The sequence below is a fragment of the Micromys minutus genome, assembly GCF_963924665.1.
Source record: "Micromys minutus genome assembly, chromosome: 16".
Taxonomy (NCBI): Eukaryota; Metazoa; Chordata; class Mammalia; order Rodentia; family Muridae; genus Micromys; species Micromys minutus.
Genome location: NC_137985.1, coordinates 47,261,041 through 47,284,684, shown reverse-complemented (window position 1 = coordinate 47,284,684; position 23,644 = coordinate 47,261,041). Strand labels below are relative to the sequence as shown.

The 23,644-nt window shown below is 43.1% G+C and overlaps 1 protein-coding gene across 1 annotated transcript in view; it reads right to left on the bottom strand.

Moving 5' to 3' along the window:
• Positions 1 to 711: 711 nt before the first annotated feature.
• The window catches only part of HMG20A (high mobility group 20A), a 64,579-nt gene continuing 41,646 nt past the window's right edge, over positions 712 to 23,644 (bottom strand). Inside the window, exons 3-10 of the mRNA XM_080929874.1 lie at positions 20,718 to 20,865; positions 17,811 to 18,023; positions 13,997 to 14,129; positions 13,379 to 13,410; positions 8,418 to 8,493; positions 7,311 to 7,526; positions 5,811 to 5,953; positions 712 to 1,805 (exon numbers count right to left, since the gene is read on the bottom strand). Coding sequence (XP_080786000.1) covers positions 5,817 to 5,953; positions 7,311 to 7,526; positions 8,418 to 8,493; positions 13,379 to 13,410; positions 13,997 to 14,129; positions 17,811 to 18,023; positions 20,718 to 20,865 — 955 coding nt within the window. The 3' untranslated portion in view covers positions 712 to 1,805; positions 5,811 to 5,816. The remainder of the gene's footprint in view (positions 1,806 to 5,810; positions 5,954 to 7,310; positions 7,527 to 8,417; positions 8,494 to 13,378; positions 13,411 to 13,996; positions 14,130 to 17,810; positions 18,024 to 20,717; positions 20,866 to 23,644) is intronic.

Sequence of the window (23,644 nt, the reverse complement as noted above, 5' to 3'; positions counted from 1 at the left end):
TGCGAATGTGTTAGGACGAGATGAGGTGTCACATCTGTGAAGGAGAGAATGATGATCTTTGGACCAAGCCGTAGCTTTATCTGCCCGTTGAGATCAGTGCTATGGAAACGGTGCGGAATTGCGTACAGAAACGGCAATATGAGGAAGAAGGAAGAGAGGAAAGGAAGCATCTGGCTGAAGACAGACAAACTCCCAGAACCGGCTTGGGTGTCCTTCTGCCACAGACAGTGAGTTCTAACACGGGCTTAGCAGGCAAGCGATCTAAGAAGCAGAAACAGCCGATGAGGGCAGGGAGCAGGGACAGAGCTGGCTGGCTGTGCAGCAGTGACAAGGGGTCTTTTTCTAAGTGGGTGTGTGTGGGCTTCAGTGCATGAATTTCAATGTGCCCACAGAGCTCTTGTTACTACTGCTGCTCCCTTTGGACTATCTAATAAAGCACACAGGAGAGACCGCAGTGCGGAGACAGGGTGGTGCGGCCTCAGCACGGGGGACACACTTCACCCCCTGCCTTTGGTGGCCTAGTGCCTAGATAATGGGCTCAGCACCCTCTGCTTTGGTTCCAAAGATCTCAGCTGCCACCTCTATCCTTGTGCTCTAGAGCATGAAAGAAAAATAAAAAACCAAATCAAACCCCAAATCTACATACAACCAAACCAAAACCAACCTAAAACCCCAAACCCAACCCAAAACCCGAAAACCAACCCTGAGGAGAGAAACAGAACCTGCTTGATTTTGTGACTAGAGAACAACAAAATTCCTTAGTAAGGAGAGGGAGGGAAGGAAGCTGCCTTTTCCACATAGATTCCACAGATTCGGCAGTTAATGGCTACAGAGGAAAGCAAAAAACAAGTGGATTCCACTGTGCCTTTGTGTGTGAACTCAAGAGACTTCCTCCAAAGAAGTTCCCACCATCTTAATGCATGGGTCTGTGCACTGAAGGCCATGTAACTCAGTTTTCACTTAGTCAGATGTCAGGCTGCTTTCCTCCTCCCTCTTTACCAATGACCTTTTCCCGAGCAAAAGTGCTCCACAAGACACTGCCAACAGATGGGGACTGAAGAGTCTTGTGGTGGCTGGGACTCCATGTCTGAGCAGGAGTAAAGCTCAGAGATCAGCAGGCAGGGCCAGGAAGGAAGGAGGGAGCATTGTCCTTCAGGGCAGCAATCACAGAGCCTGCTGAGGGGCTGGCACCCACTGAGCACCACATAGGGCAGGAAACACAGCCCGGCTCCACAGGGCACAGTCAACAAGAGGCTCCCTTCTTTGGAGTCACAGCAGGGCAGTGATGGAGAAGATTGGGCCCATCCAATGAGAATTCTCCTTCAAAGCCCCGCTGAGCAACAAAACCCAGAGGTCAGAAAATGGAGATGTGTAGCTTGGTGGGAGTGAAGGAAAGCAGTCCCCCAGAGGCATTTAAAAAAGTGACATCTGGGTGAGAAAGCTGGAGTGGGATTGTAACAATGAGAAATCTTCCTTTCTGCTGTGGAGAGAAGGAAGATGTCAGTCTCTGGGTCGCTGTTGTCAGAAGAGTGTATGCAGATGCACTTCAGCAGACATGGAAATGAGAGGGCTCCAGGAAGACTTGGGAGAGCGAGGGGCTGTACACGTTGAGAGCTTCCCACAGGGCGTTCCTACAGAGAGCTCACACATCCGTCTTTGCTGCTCTTTCACACAGCTTCCGGGATGAAAGTCTTTTCGTACTGACAATTCGGATCTGTAGTCCTCTGCCCTATCTCAGTTCAAATGTCCATGGGCGGCTTCTCATTCTGCACAAGTGCACACACTACATCTTGGGGCACTAAGATCTGTAGAATAGAGAAAGAAAAACAAAAAACCAAACAAACACCAAAAAGGTAACTGCCAATCAGAAGAAATTAGGGTTATGGGTTTAAAAATGCTTTGTTTGACTTTTGAGAGGGTTCTAACAGGGAAGAATATGAAATAAAGACCTTATAAAGCCGCAGACAGGCAGTAGTGAGATGCTACAGACACTGCAATGAGAAATATGGTCCTGCTCTAGTCCTGGACTCAAGAAAGCTGAGAAATCAGTGGTTGCTCATCAGAAAGCAATGATCAGAGCAATCTGATGAGGGAAGTTAGCGACTCACTTCAGTCCACAGGATGTACGGCCAATCAAAGCCAGTTTTCCTTAAGGATAAAACTGAGGCTATTTGCTTGATCAGGAATGTGTTTACATATGCTATCAATTCATTTTCTTACTGATTAAAAACAGTCATCAGACCTGCAAGATGGCTCAGTGGGTAAAGAAGCTGCCTGCCATGCCTGAGTTCATTCTCTGAGACTCAAGAGCAGAAGAAGAGAGCCAACTCCCAGAAGTTGTTTTGTGGTTTCCATACCCACGTTGTGGCATGTCCATGTGCACAGACAAAGACAGGCAGAGACAATGAATAAAATGTAGTAAGAATAGAAACTGGGCAAATGCATGGACTCCGACAGTCACAGGTGATCACATCTCTACAGAAACACCCTTTTACTTTCTTTCGTGACTCTAGATGCTAATTAGCCACAAGAAAAATGGCAGCTAGGGTAATTCTTCTATCGTATATCTATAAAAATAAATTTTAAAATGGCTGACCCAAACTCACTAAGATCATAATCACTATTTCCCTGATGCTTTGTCGTAAGTTTTGGGTACCTTAGCTTTACCACCATCCTTTCATTTAGGGCTATGGTTCAGAAGCCCCTGAATGACAGCTTACACAATCATGTTTAGTCCTGGCATCTGAAATCATCTACATGGGCATCTTCAACACACACACACACACACACACACACACACACACACACACACACACGCAGTTAGATTTCTAAAGGTCTTTTCCAGCTCTGATATGCTCCCCTAAAACTTGTAAACTTGTGGCCTATGAGCTTCACTTTAGTCACTGGCTCCTGACAATAGAGTGAAGCCTTTGCCAAGCAGGTGTCAGAGTAATTAATTGTACCACAAGGCCTGGCTGTCTGTCTATACAGATTTGTATAATGAGACCAAGCTAGTATTAATCACAGTCTTTCTAATTGTTCCATTTGACAACTGGGGTGGGGGCTTGGTTATGTTTGCACTGGAAATTGTAAGATCTGTGGTAATAGAACAGCTTCAGACATTTTTATTCCAAGGACAAAATACTTTTGGTTAAAATCAAGGAGACTGGTAATGGCCTAGGTTTTTCAAAGATTCTTCAGAGAGCAGCCACTACAGTCTATGGCCTTATGGTAGACAGCTTTAGGAGAGTCTTACTGGCATCTGCTCAAAGAGAAAAGCCACTTTTGGCTGCATACTCGAATTCATTGCCCTCTCCTTAGGTGAGAAGACTCCATGTTATCAATTACTGATTTCTCTCACAGTCTTCCATGCTGCGTCTCCCAGCTCTCTCTTTTTAAGTCTACACGAGTGCTAATTGAAAACACTGTATGAGAAGGAAGATGCGCTCCTGAGAATCCCAGGCCTAGATTTACAAGCTGTTCCCTTCATAAGTGGCAGCACTGATGCTGGTCTCCGGTCTCCAGGGAGGCCAGCCGGCTCTTAGAAGTACAGTCCATCCCATCTGGCTGCTTGCTACAAGGACGATAATCTTGTTCTCATTTAAGCGCGGCCCAAACTAAAGAATAATGAACAATCTTGTATGGTCACCATCCAAAGGCTCAACCAAGACGGGAAGGACTATATTGTCTGTTTCTCTGCTAGCAAATGCTGCCTCATTAGATAGAGAGATATGGGCCTTACGTGTTTTCACACGTGTTGTTCAAACTCTAAACCAAGGCAGAGCCCAGGCTGTATGGATAAGGGTGCTCCTGTACCTGGAGGGCAGAGATTCAAACACACTACTCCTTAAGAGTATTCTGCTACTCATTTGTGAGTGTGTTTGGTTTGTTTGTTTTGTTTCTAGGGCACTGCTGTTTTGCCTGCATGTGTGTCTGTGTGAGGATGGAGGATCCCTGGAGGATCTCAGACAGTTGTGAGGTGCATGTGGAGCTGGGCTTGAACCTGGATCTTCTGAAGAGAAGCCAGTGCCCTTAACCACTGAGCCATCTCTCCAGCCCCCCACCTGTGTTTAACACATGGCTTTATCACTAATGTCCAACTCCAAGATTTCCACCCAGAGTCGGTGTCTGTAGATAAGAAACAACTTAATCATCAGACTCTAGGGCTGCTTGTCACCGTATCTCTAGGAGTTACAGTGACCCATCCCTGCTTTCATTTAAGAATGTTGTCTGGCTAGACGTGGCAGTACAAGACACTTTTAACCCCAGTGTTTGGGAAGGAGAGGCAGGAGGATCTCTGAATTTGAAGGTGGCCAGGGCTAAACAGTGAGACTGTCTTAAAAAGAAATGATATCTGATGATTAGCCATTAGTACAAGAAAGTCTCTGTGGGCAGTTCCTTTTTGGAAATGTACTTTCTGCTCACCTCCTCTCAAAGAATGTAACACCTGTTGCTACTCATGTGTTGCCTTTCATTCATTCATTCATTCATTCATTCATTCATTCATTCATTCATGTATGTGTGATGTACATGTGAGGGCCGGTGTCCACAGAAGCTAGAGGAGGGTATGAGATCTCTTGGAGCTGGAGTTACAGGCAGTTTTGAGCTGATATGTGTGGTTGCTGGGAATTGAACTTGGGTCCTCTGGACAAACAGCAAGTGCTCTTAACTGGTGAGTCATCTCCTCAGTCTCCCTTAATTTTTTTTTAAAGACCGGTTTTCTCTATATAGTCCTAGACAGTTCTGGAACTCACTACCTAGACCAGGCTGGCCTTGAACTCACAGAGATCATCCTGGGTCTTGGAGTTCACTATGTAGATCAGGTTCACCTTGAACCTGTGTGACTCTCCTGCCTTGATCTTGTAAGTGCTAGGATTACAGGCTCAGCTTTACTCTTTGTTTTACGATATGTGGGTGAGTGTTTGTGTGGACTCACATCCAAGGCTGTCATTTCTCAAGAGCCATCTACATTCTTTTTTTTGAGAAAGGTCTTTCATTGGCTTGGAACTCACCAATTAGGTTAAGCTGACTGGCCAGCAAGGTCCAGGAGCCACTGTCTCTTCCTCCTCCTCAGTGAGGGAATTAAAGGCACATCGCCACAGCTGGCTTTTATGTGGGTTCTGGGATGAAACCTCAGAACACTTAACAGCTGAGCTACCTCTCCATACCCTTTTTTTTTGCTTTTCAGACAGTCTTACTGGTGCTAGTCCATGCTGGCCTTGAACTCACAATCCTCTTGCCTCAGCCTCAAAAGGGTATGTGCTACTGTGACTGGCTTTTTTTTTTTTTTAAACTTTTTATAATTAAGACATGAATCGCTTCACTGAAGCTTAGTTTACATCAGCATTTAACATACAACAGCCACACTGCTGTCAGATGGCGAATAAACACACTTCTTATTTATATAGGATTAAACATACAAGTTCCTGCTACCTATTTATAAATTAGACCTACTCATCAGGGAAGAGACAGACTAACAGGTGAATGCTATTTCTTTTGTTTTGAGAACGATTTTTTTTAGTGATTTCCATTAAACTTTCCCAGAGTCTTCAAGACTCTTTGGAAACCAATAAGGGGCAAAACTAGAACTGAGTTCTGACAACAAAGATCATGTTGCTTCCATTAAACAAGGCTGACACATGTCTAAGGAACCACCTCAAGTCTGTTCTTAATATCACAGAGAAAGACTTCTAGCAATTACACAGCAGAACTCTAAGTCAAGCCTCCACCTCCGTTACTCAGTGCAGTTCCAGGTGTTAGCAGTTGATGCTGAAGGGCTGGCACTAAGTGTCCTATGGGTGAGCACTCACCAGTGCTTAGCGATCCAGCCTGTTCACCACCTCTCGGACTGTAGCTATGAAGCTTTCGTTGTCTTGGGGATTAGCTAAAATTAGACTGTGCAGTCTGTTCATGTAGGAGTCAATGGTGTCCACCGTTGGTACTTCTCCACTTCCTGAGGTGAGAAGACACCGTAAGAGCACTTTCCCATGCAGTCCAGCTACATGACATTTAGCAAACCCATGCAAATAAGAAATCATGACACCAGTGTAGTTTGCTCCACAGACAGGTTTTAGTCTCTTAGGAGACAATTTCAGACCCGGAAGACCGGAAGCTAATCTTTACATTCTGTGATGGTTTGGGTGAGAAGCGGCCCCACAGGCTCACGTATCAGTCTTTGGCCCCTGGTTCCCAGCACAGTTGTGGGAGGCCATACGGGGGAGGCCTCCTGAGTCGGTATCTTTGTCCCATGTCAGTTGGCTCCCTGCCTGGTGTTTTGGTTGTAGACGTGATTGGCTTTCCCGCTCTGGCCACCTGGCCTGGCTCCACTTCCCACCATGATGAACCCTCCATAGCCATAAACCGAAGTAAAGTCTTGTTTGTCTAAGTCTCCTTTGGTCATGAGGTTTTATTACAGTGACAACAAGTAACTAATGCACATGCCAAACCAGCAGCTCTCGGCCTGTGGGGGGAGGGACTCAGTGACCCTCTCATGGAGTCACCCAAGTCCATCAGACACCACTGATATTTACATTATATTTCATGCCAGTAGCAAAATTACAGTTATGAAGTAGGTAATTTTATGGCTGTGGGTCATCACAGCGTGAGGAGCTGTATCAAAGGGCTGCAGCATTAGGAAGATGGAGAGCCACTGCTCTAGACAGACAGGAATATAACAGTTTGCATGAGGGGCTGTATAGCAAAAGCTTTGTGATTGCCAGAGTCTTGCTCTGATTGTAAGAAAGGCTAGTGTTGTTTTCCTTCCCGCTAAAGCATTAATAAATACAAATCAGACAATTTAGAAGAAAGGCTTTGTCACCTGACCACCCACGTGGTTCTGAGTATCAAATTAGGTTTAACGGTAAGGATTATATCAAAAGCAGAAGTGGACAGATGGTTAAGGGATCAGTGAATCTGAAAGTTTGGATGAGTTTAATAAATATGAAAAATTTATAATGCGTCTCACTGAGAATCTTTTCTTTGAGACAGGGTCTCACTATGTAGCCCTGGGTATCTTGGAACTAAATCAGGCCAGTGTGGAAACTCATAGGATCCACCTGCGTCTATGTAGCTCAGGCTGTCAGGGAGTTCTCTGGGTAGACCAAGATGGTCTCGAACTCACAGCTACCTTCCTGCCTCTGCTTCCTGAATGCTGGGATGAAAGGCATGAACTACCATGCTCTACCCAGACCACACTGAAAATCTTGACAGGACTTTTTCGCCTTCTCTTTTCCTCCCGGGAGACACTGCTGTTTCTCCACACTGACACTAATGTAAACAGCGCCCCATCCCCGCCCTCCCCACTACATTACCAGGCAAGGGCATGCTGGCAAAGCTGCTGGTCAACATCTGCCGCAGGGTTTCCAGGTGCTGCTGAAGGGCAGTGTTTCGGCTCCGCTCCTGGATCACATCAACCTCCAGCTTCTCCACTGCTGTGCGCATGCTCTCCACGTGCTTCTGCAGGGCTGCGTTCCTTTCTTCAAACTCCATGTTGGATTTACGAAGCTGGCGGAGCTCTGCCTCACGAGCTGAGGACACATGCCACCCCCAGAGCGTGTGGTAGGAGGAGGAGCATCTGATGAGTCCCAGAAACTCCCGGAAGTTCTGCTAAGCTGTCTCTCATCAGCTACCCCCTCATCTCCCAAGTCTCTTTATGACCCTCCAGAAGCAACTTCAACAACCATATGTGGCTCCCCAGAGCGATTTTAATTCTTAAAGCTACACATTCTATACACACGACTGCAACCAACAGTGGTAATTCCCACCATTCGGTTAGATTTTGCTTTTTAAAATCCTGCAGTGAGACGCCTGAAGGGCCACGCAGGGGTATCCAGGAGGACTGGCTAAGCATGGCTGTGGTTCCCTATCTGTCCTGCAGTGAGATCAATTTGTAATTTCTTTTCTTTTTCTTTTGTTCTTAAACAATATTTATTTATTTTTATGTGTATGGGTATCTTGCCTGTACGTATGTACCACATATGTGCCTGGGGCCCACAGAGACCTGGGTAAGTGCATTAGATTCTGTGGGACCGGAATTACACATTTCCATATGGGAACGGAACCCGCAGCCTCCGGAAGAGGTGCTAGTGCTCTTAACCACTAAAACATCCCTTCAGGCCTCCGGACTCTGCAGTTTCCTTGTATTCTGGACTCCCACGTAAACTTTCATTTGAACAGAGGGTTCTAGGCTACCATCAAAAAGCCAAAGCATTAGTGATTTATATTTCTTTTGACCCAGAGAGCAAAGAAACTTTGGCTGCGCTGCTCTTGTTTTCTTTTACTGGTCACATGGTGAAACAGCAGCCATTCTTTGCAGCAGAGTCCTCTCCAGGCCTACGGAGGGCTATGAGCCTGTGCTTCTGAGCAATGAAAGACCCAAGAAACACATATGAGAACACACAAATTACTGCAGCAATCACCTTTGCTGTGGTTCAGGAATTCTTCGGTAAATATAGGGATGTCAAAAACAGAGCGTTCCTTTACCTCCGCTTCTTTCTGTGAATCAAGAACAAGAATTAATTTTTAGAAGATAAATTAAATACTAGTGCTCAAGACACAAGGACCATGTCTTCCTTAGAGAAATAGCTGGTGTGCAGGAATCAGACCAGGAGAGCCTGGGAGAGAAACGCATTCACCTGGTTTGAATGGAACGACACAGAGCTGAAACAGTCAGTATTGGATCTCTTAGGTGTATGGCTGCTGGGTAGTGAAGGGCTTTAAAACAAACCCACATGAATTTCACTAATGAAGACAACAGAAGCCTTTTCTTAGCCCTGAGCTTTGAATAGTCAATAGTGAAGAGCTGTGAGTGTGGCTGGGTTAGGAATTAAAAAGGGGTATTTCACGTTCCTATTGCTTTCCCATTGCAGCATGGTCTGAAATAGGAACATGCAATCTAGATTTGCTGAGTGGAGACTCAGAAGCAGAGGCCTGCCTGCCTGCCAGTGAGCAATCACAGTGGCATTCCGCTGCTACTGCTCTCTGTTTACAAGGGGCAGTTTATCTTTGGGGCTCCTGAAGACTTTTCTTCAGACACAGGGAAAACAGACCCAAGCAGCTAGAATAGCCAGGTTCTACAAATTAAAAAAAAAAAAAAAAATCTAAGAATTATGTGAGGCTGAAAATAGCAAAGCCCCAATTAATCCACCCATGAACCATGAAGATAAAAAGTATCAAAAGACTACATTAAAACACTTCCAACCTTGAGCCCTAAGAGCAGAGCCAGTATTTTAACTTTCTTAGGCTCCCGTTTCTGTAATAAGTCTGAAGTCGAAGGTGTTTGTGTTCACAGTCTTGCAGAAATAGAGAAGAGTGGAAAGTGAGAACTGTGTGGAATCTGAAGATTCCACAACCTCAACAGGAAAGCAGTAAAGAAAGCGCCAGGGATCCACTCCTATAGAAACACTTAAGATAAGAGATAAAATGGATAAGGTAAAGGATAAAGATGTGTCCTTTTGCCAGGCATGGTGGTTCTGACATCTCTCTGAGTTTCAGATCAGCCAGGGATACAGAGTGAAACCTTCCCACCCCCACGCAAAAGAAAAAAAGGTTTCTACTTGTTACCACTAACTTTTATCTTTCAACAACAACAACAACTGGCTTCATGCCCAGTGAACAGTTCAGCTGTGAGGGAACCACAGTCAGAAGTCTGTCACTGGTGTTTGCCTAGGAAGGGACTGGCTGCAGGAACTGCCTACTGAGATGGGAATCCAATGCTTGTGAGATCTTCTCTCTAAAAAACAGGTGGCAATCTGAAAAATTATGTTCACCCGAGAAACAGTTAATTTCAGAAAACCTAATTTTTACCACATTTTTTGTTTTCCTAATGAAAGCACTTTTTCTAGAACAAAAAAACAAAACAAAACAAAACAAAACAAAAAAAAACCCAAAAAACAATCCCCCCAAAAACAGCAGTAAAGCTTCCCATTTTGACATGCACACCTCTTCCTCAAAACAGCACTTAGTGAATTTCAATGAGAACTAATTAATGTGTGGGCAGGAGAGACTGGTTCTGACAGGGGTCTTAACTGCTTTTCTAGAAGCTGTCTATAGATGCAGGCTGACTATATGCTTGAACTTTATTACCTAGCTGTGACAGGAAAAGCCAGGCCACACAATCCTAGCATGCACAGCACACACTAGGTCCAATCCTAAATCTACAAGTGACTTGGGACTGAGCCTTGTAACTTCAGCAATCTTGCCTTGTTCAATTTCCTACTCAGCTGCACAGTGACCTAGCCACGGCCCCGTATTTCCCATTCAGAATGATAAGGGGTTAGTTGCCTCCCATTACCCTGGCACAAAGGGCCTTTTTCAAGGTTTTGACTCTTCTCAGAATGGTAATTCCATTCTGTTCTTTGCCAGAACAGTCCAAACCCAACTTATTATGTAAGGGCAGAGGCTAGCGACAGCCAGGTGCAATATAGACTGCCCCTTGGTACAGATTCTTAGAGAACAAAATAAGAAACATTAAAGCAATTAAATGAAACTGTTCAGTCTCTGAATGCAATGGAGAATTTCTGCTTAAAGGAAGAGTGGTAATGAAAACCACCAGCACTCTTCCATTACTGAGTACATTACTTGGCACAGAGAGGCTCCTCCTGGGGGCTGGGAGATACTTAAACGCTCTAAGGATTGCTCAAGGGATTAAAATCATGAGAATTCCATTACTCCTCATTGAAAGGGGCTAATTTGTTCAGCTGGAGTGTCATTTTGTCATTTTTTCATAAATTAAAGGAGAAACAAAATTATTGTTTTACTCATGTGATGAAGACACTTTCCAGAGAGCAAAGCTCACTGGCTCCCTGTCTAGTGGGCCGGATTTTGATCTTAGATGGCAGGAGTACTGCTCACTTTGGATTTCCATCCTGTACACCGACTGGCGGGGAACAGAACAGAGGGCTTTTTGAACACAATCTATTTCAGCCTGTGATTTAGGGCGAGCTTCAGGACCAGAGCCACAGAAATAGGCCATGCACCTTTCAAGTGCCTTTTACTTGAGGACCATTCTCATCATCATCAACCAGAATGCAGAGCCTCCTGTTCAGCAGAATGGCTTCCAGGAGCATTTGTCAGCTGTTGGATGCACTCAGCTGCTCTGTCCGGCAGCACTGACTTAGGGAATCTCAGTCAATTTAGAAAGAAACCCAGCTTCTTTCCTATATGGAAACTGGCGCATCTGTCTTTACTAGCATCGAACCGACACTGCAGGTTTCCCTCCAACAGCATCTACTTCACTCCACATGCTGTCCACAGTCCTTACCTGAGATGCAGGAAACTTAGGTTTTAGCCATTCTACATCTAACTTTTTACTTTACTTTCTATTTGTCTGTCTGCCTGCCTGCCTACTCTACCTATCAATCGTCTTTGTTTTTTCGAGACAGAGTTTTTCTGTGTAGCAGCCCTGGCTGGCTTCAAACTCATATATTTGGCTGCCTTTGTCTCCTGAGTCCTGGGACTAAAGGCATGTGTCACCAAGCCCAGCTCAACTTTTAATTTTTTTTAATTTAATTTATTTTAATGTGTATGAGTCTTTTGCTTGCATGTATTTTCATGTATCATGCGTATGTCTGGGGCCTGCAGAGGCCAAAAGAGAGCTCTCCTGGGACAGGAGTTACAGACAGTTGTGAGCTACCGTGTAGGTGCTGGGAATTAACCCCAGATCCTCTATTAAGGACAGTGCTTTTTATTACTGAGCCATCCCTCCAGTCTCCCTCTAACTTAACTTGAATAAATTCTCTTATCCTAGGCAAGTCACCCCTTCATGGGCAAGATGAGGCAGCTGAACTGAGTCTGAGGCTTTAATATTTTAATACAGACTAGAAATCTGTTCTTTGTAGGGAGCTCAATTATTCCTTATAAAAGAAATGAGTATGTATTTAGAATCCATGATGTTTTAGGTATTTTACAAGACACATCTCTTTTTACTAACTCTTGTGTTTGCTGAAACATTCCAAATACCTCAGCACATATGAACATCAGAGGTCATCAGAGGTCAGCCTTGGGTATGATCCTTGAGAATTAGCCATCAACTGTGTTTGTTGAGATGGAGTCTCTCTTTGACTGGAACATGCCAATTAGGCTAGGCTCCACCTCCCCAGTGCTAATATGGTGAGTGTGCTATTGTACACAGAGAGGTGCTGGGATCCGACTCACGCCCTCATGCCTGCACAGTAAGCACCGCCCACTGAGCTATCTCCTAGCTTGAAAACCATTTCGAGTTCTCACAGCTTTCTTATCTGGATCCTTATAGAAAATACGTTTTTCTAGAATACGTCCTTCATGCAAGAGCATCATGACAGGTGGTACTGCACTGGATAGAAACTGGATCAGCTTTGCTCTCCCAGGGAGACCGTACACAATCCAGAACTGTGAACAATGTGAACTGCTTAGAAGAGTCTAGACAGGCCAGCTGAGCTATCTGTACAGAAGTATAGTAGTTTTAAAGGTTAAAGTAAGCTCAAAGAAGTAAAAACAGCTAAGGTGGAAACAGAACCTAACAGGGCTTGAGGAAGGACTTCAACTCTGAAGGCAGAAATAGGAGGATGCAGAGAACAATGTGTGCAGAAGGGAGATTATCCTGTGAAAAGAACGGACAAGAGGCAGAGGAGAGCAGGACCTGGAAGACAGTTCAAGTGGGAAGCTGGGACTTATTAAGGAGGACCCTGACTGCGGAGTTTGAATCTGATTTGCTGAGCAAAGGTGTATCCCTGACATTTTAAAACTCGGAATGACCACAGATTATTTATTTGTAAGCATATATTTAACAGACTATATCTATGTCTGAAGCACATAAAAGCACCATAGCCAAATGTACAGGCTAATGTATATATTAGATACATGCAGGAATGCAGGCTTAAATCCTGCTGACGGGTTGAAGCAAACCAGAGAGAGGAGGCTGATAAACAAGCCCAAGCCAGTGAGACGGGAAGAGGAAAGGAGCTGCCATCGGCTGTGAGCTCCTGCTAGCTGAGGATCCTGTGGCCGAATGCTGCTTGAGTTCCTAAGTAAGACTTTTCTGGGGTGGCAGCATCTGTGGATGACAAACTACGGCCAGTCTGCAGTCACTGGATGGTTTTCACTTCTGTGTCTTACTCAGAATTCCAACCATTTTTGGCATTTAAAACTAATAGAATTCTTAGACTACAGGAGCAGATTGGGGTTAGGGACTGTAGTTCAAAGGCAGACTCATGACATAAGTGTCTACCATATGTTAAGAACCTTTGAGCCAAAGCAACTTATTCAGTCTGAATTATGAGGTAAAAATTCTGTACTATTCACAAACAGCATTTCAAACAGCATCAACACACACACACACACACACACACACACACATACACACACACACACACACACAATATGTACAAAGAATGCTAATTACCTCATGATCATGAGTGGCCTGTCGGGCTGCATCTAAAAATATAAGAATAAAGAAAACATTAAATTGAAAAAGAAAACAGTAACAAGACCAAGTATATGACTTTGCCCACCTCAAAACTTGCTGTGGACTTTCACAACATATGGTATTTTCATTGATATTTAATTGTTAGTCAACTTAAGTTAACTGGAACCCACACCTGGAGACCACACAACTAGACAGAAAACAGCCAACACTTTCACCTTTGAGGGAAGAGGGTGGGAGGGTAGCTAGCAAACACACGCCAAAGGTCTTAGCCTAGGTGTGCAAGTGGAGAGGGTTCTGTGGCTGGGGAGTGACAGACTTGTTTAAAGGCAGAGAAACGCCTAATTTGGAAACTAGACAGCGAAGGGTAGGTAGCTAATAATAGTTTTGGTGCATAAACCAGATTGTTAATCTTAGATATGGAAAACCAAGCAAAATGTCCAAATGGTACGATGTTGGTAAAATTCTACAGTGATACTTGTAAGTGAATCCAGGATAATAGAGAGATGACAGAAACACACCTTTCATGTTTGCCACTGTAACAGCTGGCTTTCCAACAATCCATCACATATGACAGACTACACTTAGTTCTGATACCTTGCCTATGCGATTTGCCTTTCTGACGGTCCTGTGTTTTCCTACTGAAGACCTTGTAGGCCTCGGTCTTCTGATACTGCTCCAGTTCCTTCATGTAACGCTCCTTATCTCTGTCTGCTTCATCAAGGTAGCGCTAGGAAGGAAATGTGGGATTATTTGAAAACAAACCAAACCAACCAACCAACCAAACTAACAAAAAAACCAAACCTGAGATGTTAGGTAAAGTATCAATTATCTTTTTAAAGAAACCAGTGCAATTAAAACATTAAAAAATTATACAGTCAGTATGTTGTAGGAAAGAATCTGAACATAGTGATAGGTATAGAAAAATTCTTTCAATTATAAAATAAACAACGGCTGGTGGGGTGGCTCAGTAGGTAAGGTACTTGCTCTTGATTCTGGCAAGTTCGGGTCAATCCCTGGAACCCATATGGTTGAAGGGGAGAAGCGGTGGCTGAAAGTTGTCCTGACCTCTGCACACATACACACATGACAAAATAAACACATCATTTAGAGAACAAATGAATGGGTGACCGACTCTAAACTGTGTACTATCTTTCCTAGTTTAATGAAGGTAAGGTCTACTGAGAGCCATCATAAAACATTCATGAAGCTTATAGCCCGCCATCTCCTTAGCCTTGCAGATAGAATTTCACAGGGCTACTGGCGTTCTTCAGAGGTCTGAACCCCATGCAGGCACATGCTCCCAGGGGAGGGTAAGGAATTAGTCTGTTTCTCTACCTTCAACTCACTTTGAGGGAATGATCTCATACATCCATTGGCCTTTAAAGAGCCAGAAGAGTGGAGCACTAAAGCTGGAGAGCATGACGTCATCCTGTGGCCTAGAAGAGACCACTTTAGGAGAGCTTTTGCTGTGTGCTGGGTCATTTTGTGCTATTAATTATTTAAACAAGTCCATTGATCTCCAGAACTGTTTTGCTTAATGCCGTGTCCATTTCATTTATAAAATTAGATATAAGAAAGTATACAAGGTGATACTGTAAACGAACAAACCAGACCCAGGTTATGTCAGAAATCTTGTCCTCTACCCAGTAGATATGAGGAATACCCAAATCTGGGACAATTTAAGCAACTAACTACAGTACTAATTTAGAAACCACTGGAAAAAAGAAATTTATATCATAAATAAACTTTATGATATGAATTATTTATGATCATACCAATACAGAATGCAAACAAGTATTCAAGGGGTGGAGGAGTAAAACTCCTGTATAGATTAAAAAGCCGAGGGCCAGCCTTTAAGCCCAGCAGAGGCAGGCAGGTCTGATTTGAGGCCAGCCTGGTGTGCAAAGCAAATTTCCGGACAGTGAGAGCGACACAGAGAAGCCCTGTCTCAAAAGAACAAAACTAAACCAAAAACCACAGGGCCTTGGTGTGCCTGCACACGTGACGCTCTACTGCACTGCACATCAGTCTAATCATGAGGGATGTCAGATAAGCAGAAAATGAAGATTGTTTCCTTAAAAGTAAAAACAAGAGACACATGTAGGGAGACATGGGGGCGGAGGAAGGGTCAGGATTGGGGAGAGGGTTCACATTCTCTAAGAATACCAAGGTATAAGTTATAAAGACTCGCTGGGGAACGTCCTGAGGAGAACAGACATCTGACTAAACTCATGTGACTACATGCACATCTGACTAAGCACAGCCTGGTACTAGGCTAAAGCCATAGGAAGGGATGCTGTACAGGGAGACGTCACCTCAGTGTCTGCAGGCAAGAGCACTTCACTATGTTAACACGGAAGAGGGAACCTGATGACTTTATCAGTTATGTAACGGGGATCCTTATTCTTAGGAAATACAGAAATCTTTTGGGGATAAAGGGCCAGCATATACCTAAGTCACCTTTAAATGATTCAGAGAAAAAAAAGGTAAATGTGCTAGTAACAGCTGTTTAAAGGATTTCTGTATGCTCTTTGTATTGTTCCTACGTTTGTAACTTTTTGTGCATTTGAAATGACTTCAAAATAAAAAGCTGATCGAACACATACAAAGCCCTGTCCTCATCAGCAGACAGTGGCTGTCATTAGAGAACCACTGTTACTTTTTGCTATTATCAGAAAAAAAAAAAAACCATGTGCATGCATTAACTTTGCACTAAAGATAAAAAAGGAAATAATAACCTGGTCTGTCCAGCTGATGATCCCCTAGTTATAAACTGCTTTCTATTGGCTTGCCACCACAAACATGGAGCTTCAAATTGAGAATTAATTTCATCTCTTTGAAAAAAAAATTGAATTAGACTAATTCCCGAGCCAGTATTTTTTAATTTGGTTTCAGTCTTTCTGGAATCCATTTTAAAGAGTGCAAGTCATAAAAGAGTTTAAGGCATAAAAGAAATATAGATCTTTCAGATGCCGGGAAGCAGGGGCTTTAATGCGAAGCCTGTCAGCCCGGTCACCAGCCTCCCTCTGCCTCAGTGGCCTTTTACCCTGTGCATGGCAGCTTGTGTTTAATTCCCCTCCAATCTCTCTAACAAAGGAATTCTCCTTTCACTGTGGCAACAGGGTTAGTTTCTGTCTTAGAGGAGACAGATCAGATGGTCCTTGCTTTGTTTTCTATAGTAGTTAAATTTGCTAGAACTCTACTTAAAACAATCAGTAAAGCAATAAAATCCTTTTCTTAAATAACATTCTTGTGTGAATTGAAGAATTTTGGCAAATGATTTTTCCCCTCATTTTTATTCATGACTTTCATTTAGCTCAATGGAATACATTACTTTGATAGATTTCTTAATTTCTTACTATTGAACCACTTTTGAAGACATTCTTCTGTGAACTCAGTGTACATATCAAATAGTAATGTAGCTGCTTTGGCTGGGGTGGATTCCAGAGTCCTTTCAGCTCACAATCCTTAGGACAACTGTCTTGGGACAGTTTCTACTCACTGTGCTAGACACATGAACAACAAAGACTCTGCTATTCGGTCTTCCTTTCCTTCCCCATTGAGTTTCTGGTGGTTCTGCTGTGTATGGCCTCACAGAAACATAATTCCTATCTCTACCTCCCTCTTTATAATTCCCTCTCCACCAGTGTCTTTCTCTCCTATGAATACCAGTCATTGGATCAGGGCCACATGAATCAGTCTTACCTCTCCTTAGCTAGTTACAGCTACAGTGATCTTGTTCTGAGACTGCAGGCATAGACTTTGCTCTCCAACCCAGAACACAAAGCCAGCAGTCTGAATCCTTCTCCGTGACATGGCACTAGCTAAGTGGGTCGTGGTCAACTTACTTTATTAGTCCAGGTTTCTACAACTTGCTTTGTACACCTTTCACCTTCCTTTTGCAGTCTTAGAGACAGAACCCAGACCTGTGTAAGGCAGGCAAGTGACCCGCTCTGAGATACCACCTTTTGTATTTTGCTTTAGTTGAAGGCTCTAAGTGGCTTGGATTAGCCTTGAATTCATTCTACAGTCTAGATGGGCCTTGAACTTGAGCTCTTTCTGCCTCAGCCCTCTGATGATCTAGGCACTTCAACACAAGTAAGAATCAACTGTCCATCTTCTTTGCTTTTTTGGTAAAAATCTGTGTGTGTGTGTGTGTGTGTGTGTGTGTGTGTCTGTGAATATATATCATGTCCATGTGTGTACCTACAGAGGACAGAAGAGGGTGTCAGATCAACTGAAGTTGAAGTCACAGGCAGCTGTCAGCCGCCTGACATGGGTGCTAGGAAATGAACTTGACTCCTCTGGAGGAGGAGTGAGGGAGCCAGGCCCCAAATCTTCCCAGCCCCCAAGTAATTTCTGAGATATAATCAAAACCAAGAAAAGCAGCAGAAGCAGGAGCCATCACCTGTTTTTCCTCAGGAGGCAGTTTGCTCCACTCATTGCCCAGCATCCTTGTGATTTCTGGAAACGGGACCTCTGGTCTTTTTGCTCGAAGCTGTTCTCTACGCTCATTCATGAATCGAACATATCCTGTAAGGGGGGATTTGGGGGCATTGCTGTCTCGAAGAGGTTTCTTCCTTTTTCTCCCTTTGGACCAACCTCCTCGTTTACTTCTTTGCTATAAAACAAAGCAAAATGAAAAACCAAAACCTGAACAATAATCACCCAAGGAAGCCATCAACAACAGTAACAAACACCAACACCCAAAGAGGTCGTGAGCTGCACTGTCCTGGGGGCCGTGATATTCAGAGCTCTCCAGACCAGTCAAATGCCAGAGACCACAGCACGAAATACAAAGTTTCAGACATTACAACTGCAGAACCTTTACGGCAGTGGTTCTCAACCTGTGGGTCATGACTTCAAATAATTCTTTCATAAGGGTTACATATCAGATTCCTGCATATCAGACATTTGTATTATGATTCATAACAATAGCAAAGTTACAGTTATGAAGTAGCAATGAAAATAATTTTATGGTTGGGAGTCACTACAGCATGAGAAATTATATTAAAGGGTCATACAGCATTAAGGTTCAGAAACAATAAGGCACCATACTACCAATTTGAGAAATAAAGTCCTATTAAAATGATATTTTTGGAAACAGGGTCTTTCCAGGTAGCCCAAGCTGGGTTGAAACTCATTATGATTTCTGGGGTACACTCAAATTCACGGTGATCCTTTGCCTCAGCTCCTTGAGTGCTGGTATTTCAGGAAGGCATCACCACCCTTGTAGGCTAAAGGGTTCTTTTGGTCCTAATCCCAAAAGATGATAAAGGGCACTGTGAGTGTGCAAACTTTGGCCTTTCTCTATACTTCCCGACAGGGATGCTCTACATGAGACACCCAGCTGCACATGGCCCCTCGTCAGAGCAGGAGATGCTGTCACAGGAAGTCAGGATAAGATGCTGTCATGTGCACTGAGTGAAGGAAGAGCCACAGCATGAGGCTTAAAAATAATCCATGAAGGCATTCCTCATTGATACCAAAGAACAGTTAATTTCCCACAGCAAGCAGCAGACAGATATTTAAATTAATATTTAGCTTCAGGAAACTATCAGTAATATATCTAAAATGAAGAAGACAAGTTCTTTGGCTTGATGATTGTTCATTAAGACGTATATTTTATAAAGTCAGCCTTTTTTTTGATTTTGAAATAAAAGTCTTTATATATTGGGTTTAGATAAAGCAGATCAAATCAACTTTTAATATGCTTTTAAAAACTGCAGTGTCAGCTGGGCATGTTGGTGCATGCCTTTAGTCCTAGAACTCGGTAGACTCAGTCAGATCTGAGCTTGAGGTCAGATTGGTTAACAGAGTGAGTTCTAGGACAGCTGAGTTACATATAAAGTAACCCTGTCTTGAAAAACCAAACCAAACCAAACCAAACCTAAACCCAAATCCAAACACAAACACAAAAATCACCCAGCCAAAACATAAAACCCTTGTGGTATCACTAATATTTTACCACAGTCTTGCCTTCTAAATGAGACACCTCGAATTTGTGTTTCATAATTTAGCACATGCATAGTCTTATCAGTTAATGTATCATGGATACAAAAATTCTTATTTCTGGAAGAGGAAGATAAACAAGATTCAAAAAGGAACAAATGCATCTATGTATTTTTTAAAAGATTTATTTTATTTATGAGTACATTGTAGCTGTCTTCAGACACACTAGAAGACATCAGATCTCATTACAGATGGTTGTGAGCCACCATCTGGTTGCTGGGAATTGAACTCAGGACCTTTGGAAGAGCAGTCAGTGCTCTTAACCACTGAGCTATCTTTCCAGCCCTGCATTTATGTATTAACTGTAGAACTTTACTCCTCCAAATATATGTGAAGGATGACAGTTCTGCATTTGGTAAATAGTATATTAGAGATTAGCTTTCCAGTTTTTTTGTTTTACTTTTTGGAAGCCTAGAAACATGAAGTTACCAAGGAGCCTGGGGGTGTGGCTCAGTGCAAATGTGTTTAAGCATAAACCCCAAGCATTATACACTCACATAAACATCACTCCACACTCACAGCAAACACATAATAAGTTAAGGAAAAGCTACTAGCATGTATTATCCTTAAAAGTACTAATGGGGTAAATGAACAAATCAGTCTTTTCACACAAGAGAAAAGACAAACACTGACAATGCTGTTCTTTTTTGTCTTAAAATAGAAGAGTGGAATGTGATCATTCATCTGTCATGAAGTTATCTATAACTGAAGGTCCAAGGACAGACTGCCCATGCCCATACTGAATTTTTGTGTGATTTGGGGAAAGATGGACCCTATGGGAGGGAGAAGGAGTCATTAAGTGATCTGGCATATGTGATGTTGTGTTGCAGGGCTTGTGAATAGAGTGTAGCTATGAACAAGGGCATGAAGACTTCTTAGTAGTTTTAATTAAACCATTCACTCACAAAACAAGTATTTGTCAAGATTGAATGTGGTGAGCATGTCTGCAATTCTAGCATGCAGCATGAGTTACCTGAGACCCTCTATCAAAATAGCAATAACAACAATAAAAACAAACAAGCAAACAAACCCAACAATACAACAGACAACTCCCTGAGCACTGCTGAACATTACAGGCAGTAGTTACATTTAGTCAGACCGAGGGCGATCAGATTCTACTTGTCTTTCTGTCATTAAAACCATTGATATGGCTCTAGATATGACAAGAGATACATGTGAGAAAGCTGGCAAGTCTCAGCCCAGGAAACTAAGGCAGGAGATGGCAATCACTTCACACAAGAACTCCTTGGACGCCTGCTGCTTTGGAAGCTCCAGTGGACAGTGACAGGAGACGTTAGCTTACCTCATCTTCAGGCCTGTGCTCAGTGCCTTCTGCAGCATTGGAAGACTCACTCTGAAGCAGCTGGCCTTGGGAGAGATCCTCCACAAATTCTGAGTTGTTGGTTGTTGATGTGGCTGTACTGCCATATGGACCCTCGGGGTGTGTTAACCTGAGCAACAGGCAGAAGTATATATGTTCAGCATGGACAGCAGTAAAACCTTCTCTTATCATGCTGCAGATAAATTTTCCTGCCAGCAAAACCACAAGTCAGTACTTGAGTTATTTCTACCAGTGCAACCTATATAATGATGTTTTGACAGACACTTCCTAGCAAAACCAACTCTTACTTTCTGTCCAAAACAATTATCTCTCCTCCCAAATATAGACTGCATGTTTTAGATCTAAGCATGCAACAGAGTCTGGCTTTTATGTGTTTCCCATGTGATGAGGAAACCCTAGTAATGGACCAGATGAATGGGGCTGTCCAGGCACTTTGACTCATTATGTAGGAGCCATTTCTTAACTAGCAAGGAAAATAGCTCATGTAATATGGAGACAAGTATTCCGTTCTGAGCTACAATCATAGCCCAAGTATAAATGTTAGTGAGGCAGGTCTCCCATTCTAATAGATTAATTCACTATTTATTAATCAATTAACAATAATTAATTAACAATTGCAATAGTCTAGTCTAATAGGCTATTGGAAGCTAATAATATAATCCTAACAAGTTCTTCTAGGAAGTGGACAAAGAGGGTTCAGATGTTGGGTGACTGAGCCTTAAACTTGCATGTGCTAGTAAGGTATCTACTTATTTTTTTTCAAGAGGAGGACTGGAAAGGTAGGAGAGGCAGGAATATAGATGGCAGAGTAATATTCAGTTATTACTCTGAGAGAACACATATTCCATCAGACAATCAGCAACGATCACAACCTAAGTGCTGTAATAGATGCTACACAAAGTGTCAGAAGAGGGGAGCTGGAGACGGTCAGATACATTTTCTATATGTGCAGCAGCTGCTAGAAAACATCTCACAAAGGAGATCTTGAAAGGTATTCATCAGGTAAACACTAGCATCCTAGGCAGAAAGAACATGGTCTATGAGAAGAAAGAGTCCTGTTAAGAGCTACAAGACACAGGAAGGAGATTAAACACAGGCAAGATGAAGAGCAAAGACATAAAAAAGCGGAGCTTGAAGAGAAATTAATGAGTGAATGAAGAGCATAAATATAAATAAGGAAGGAAAAGCAACAGTCCAAGGTAATTCTGAGGCTTCCAGTCAGGGATTAGGTACTTACTATCAATCACGAGCAGAACAGCGTGTATGGATGAGACAGACACGGCTGAGATGATGAGTTTGAAATTCCTATAGCATATTAAATGGAGACACCCTACAGACAACTGGAAGCCATGTCCCGAGGTAAAGAAGTAGGGATGTGGAACATGAACTAGCCATCCTTTGTAACCAGGCAAGCCTTCTGCTGGTAAGACTGGACATCAACCCAGCCAAAAGCCTTTGACCTACAATTTGTATTGCCTGCAAGATGTGCTGGAGCAGAGCTTGTGGGAGTGGCCAACAGATGACTGGCCCAATGTAAGGCCCATGACACGAGAGGGATCCCACACCTGACGCTGTCTAGATGGAACCAGAGGCTGGACAGCCCAGAGAACTAGGATATATCAAACACAACTGGCTAAAAAAGAAAAAAGTCAATGAAATGATTCCTATGATATTTTGCTATACTCATAGATTGGAGCCTAGCCCAATCATCATCAGAGAGGCTTCACCCAACAACTAATGGGAGTAGATTCGGAGACCCATAGCCAAACATTATTTGGAGCTTAGGAAACCCCTGTAAAGAAAGGGAGGAAGGTTAAGAGTTACAGGGGATAGAGGACACCAGGAGAACATGGCCCACAGAACCAACTAAACAGAGCTAATACGGGCTCACAGAGACTCAAGTGACAATCACAAAGCCTGTATGGGTCTGAGGTAGGTCATGTGCATATGTGTTATGGTTGTGTAGCTTGGTGTTCCTGTGGGACTCCCAACAGTGGGAGTCAGGTGTGTCTCTGACTGTGTTGCCTGCTCCAGGAAGCCTTTTCCCTCTACTGGGTTGCTTTGTCCAGCCTTGATAAGAAGGTATGTGCCTAGTCTATTTTTAAAAAATTTATTATATATAAGTACACTGTCACTGTTCTCAGACACACCACAAGAGGGCATCAGATCCCATTACAGATGGTTGTGAGCCACCATGTGGTTGATGGGAATTGAACTCAGGACCTCTGAAAGAGCAGTTAGTGCTTTTTAACCACTGAGCCATCTCTTCATCCCCAGATGTTGTCTTCAAAACAAAGTAAAACAACAAAACCCAACCAATCAACGAAACAAAAAAGACTCGTTAAAAACATTGTTAAATCTGGATCCCAGGTTAGGCAGCTTTAGGGGAATATAGTTTCAGTGGAATTATGGGAACAAATACCAGACTATAGTGGATAGAACATTGAATAAAAACAAATGCAGATTATATTGTAAATGAAGGAACAGATACTTTTCTGACTTCTTCTAGGAGACATGCCAATGATTTTCTACAGCAGGTAGATTGTTGAAAACCTTTAATAAGTGTATTTTTAAAAACCAGCTACAAAGTCAACAATAACCAAGTTCTTTAAAATGTAGTGCCCTTAGGGCTGGAGAGATGGCTTAGTAGTTTAGAACACTTGCTGATTTTACAGGGAACCCAGGTTCAAATATTAGCACCAACATGGTGGCTTATGACCAAGCTTAACTCTAACTCCAAGGGACCTAATTTTCTCTTCTGATCTCCCCAGGCACCAAGTATGCATGCGGTGTACTTACATACATGTAGCCAAAACACTCACACACATAAAATACATGAATTAAAAAACAGTGCTCCGGAGACCTAGTTTGATCTTAGCATTCTTTTG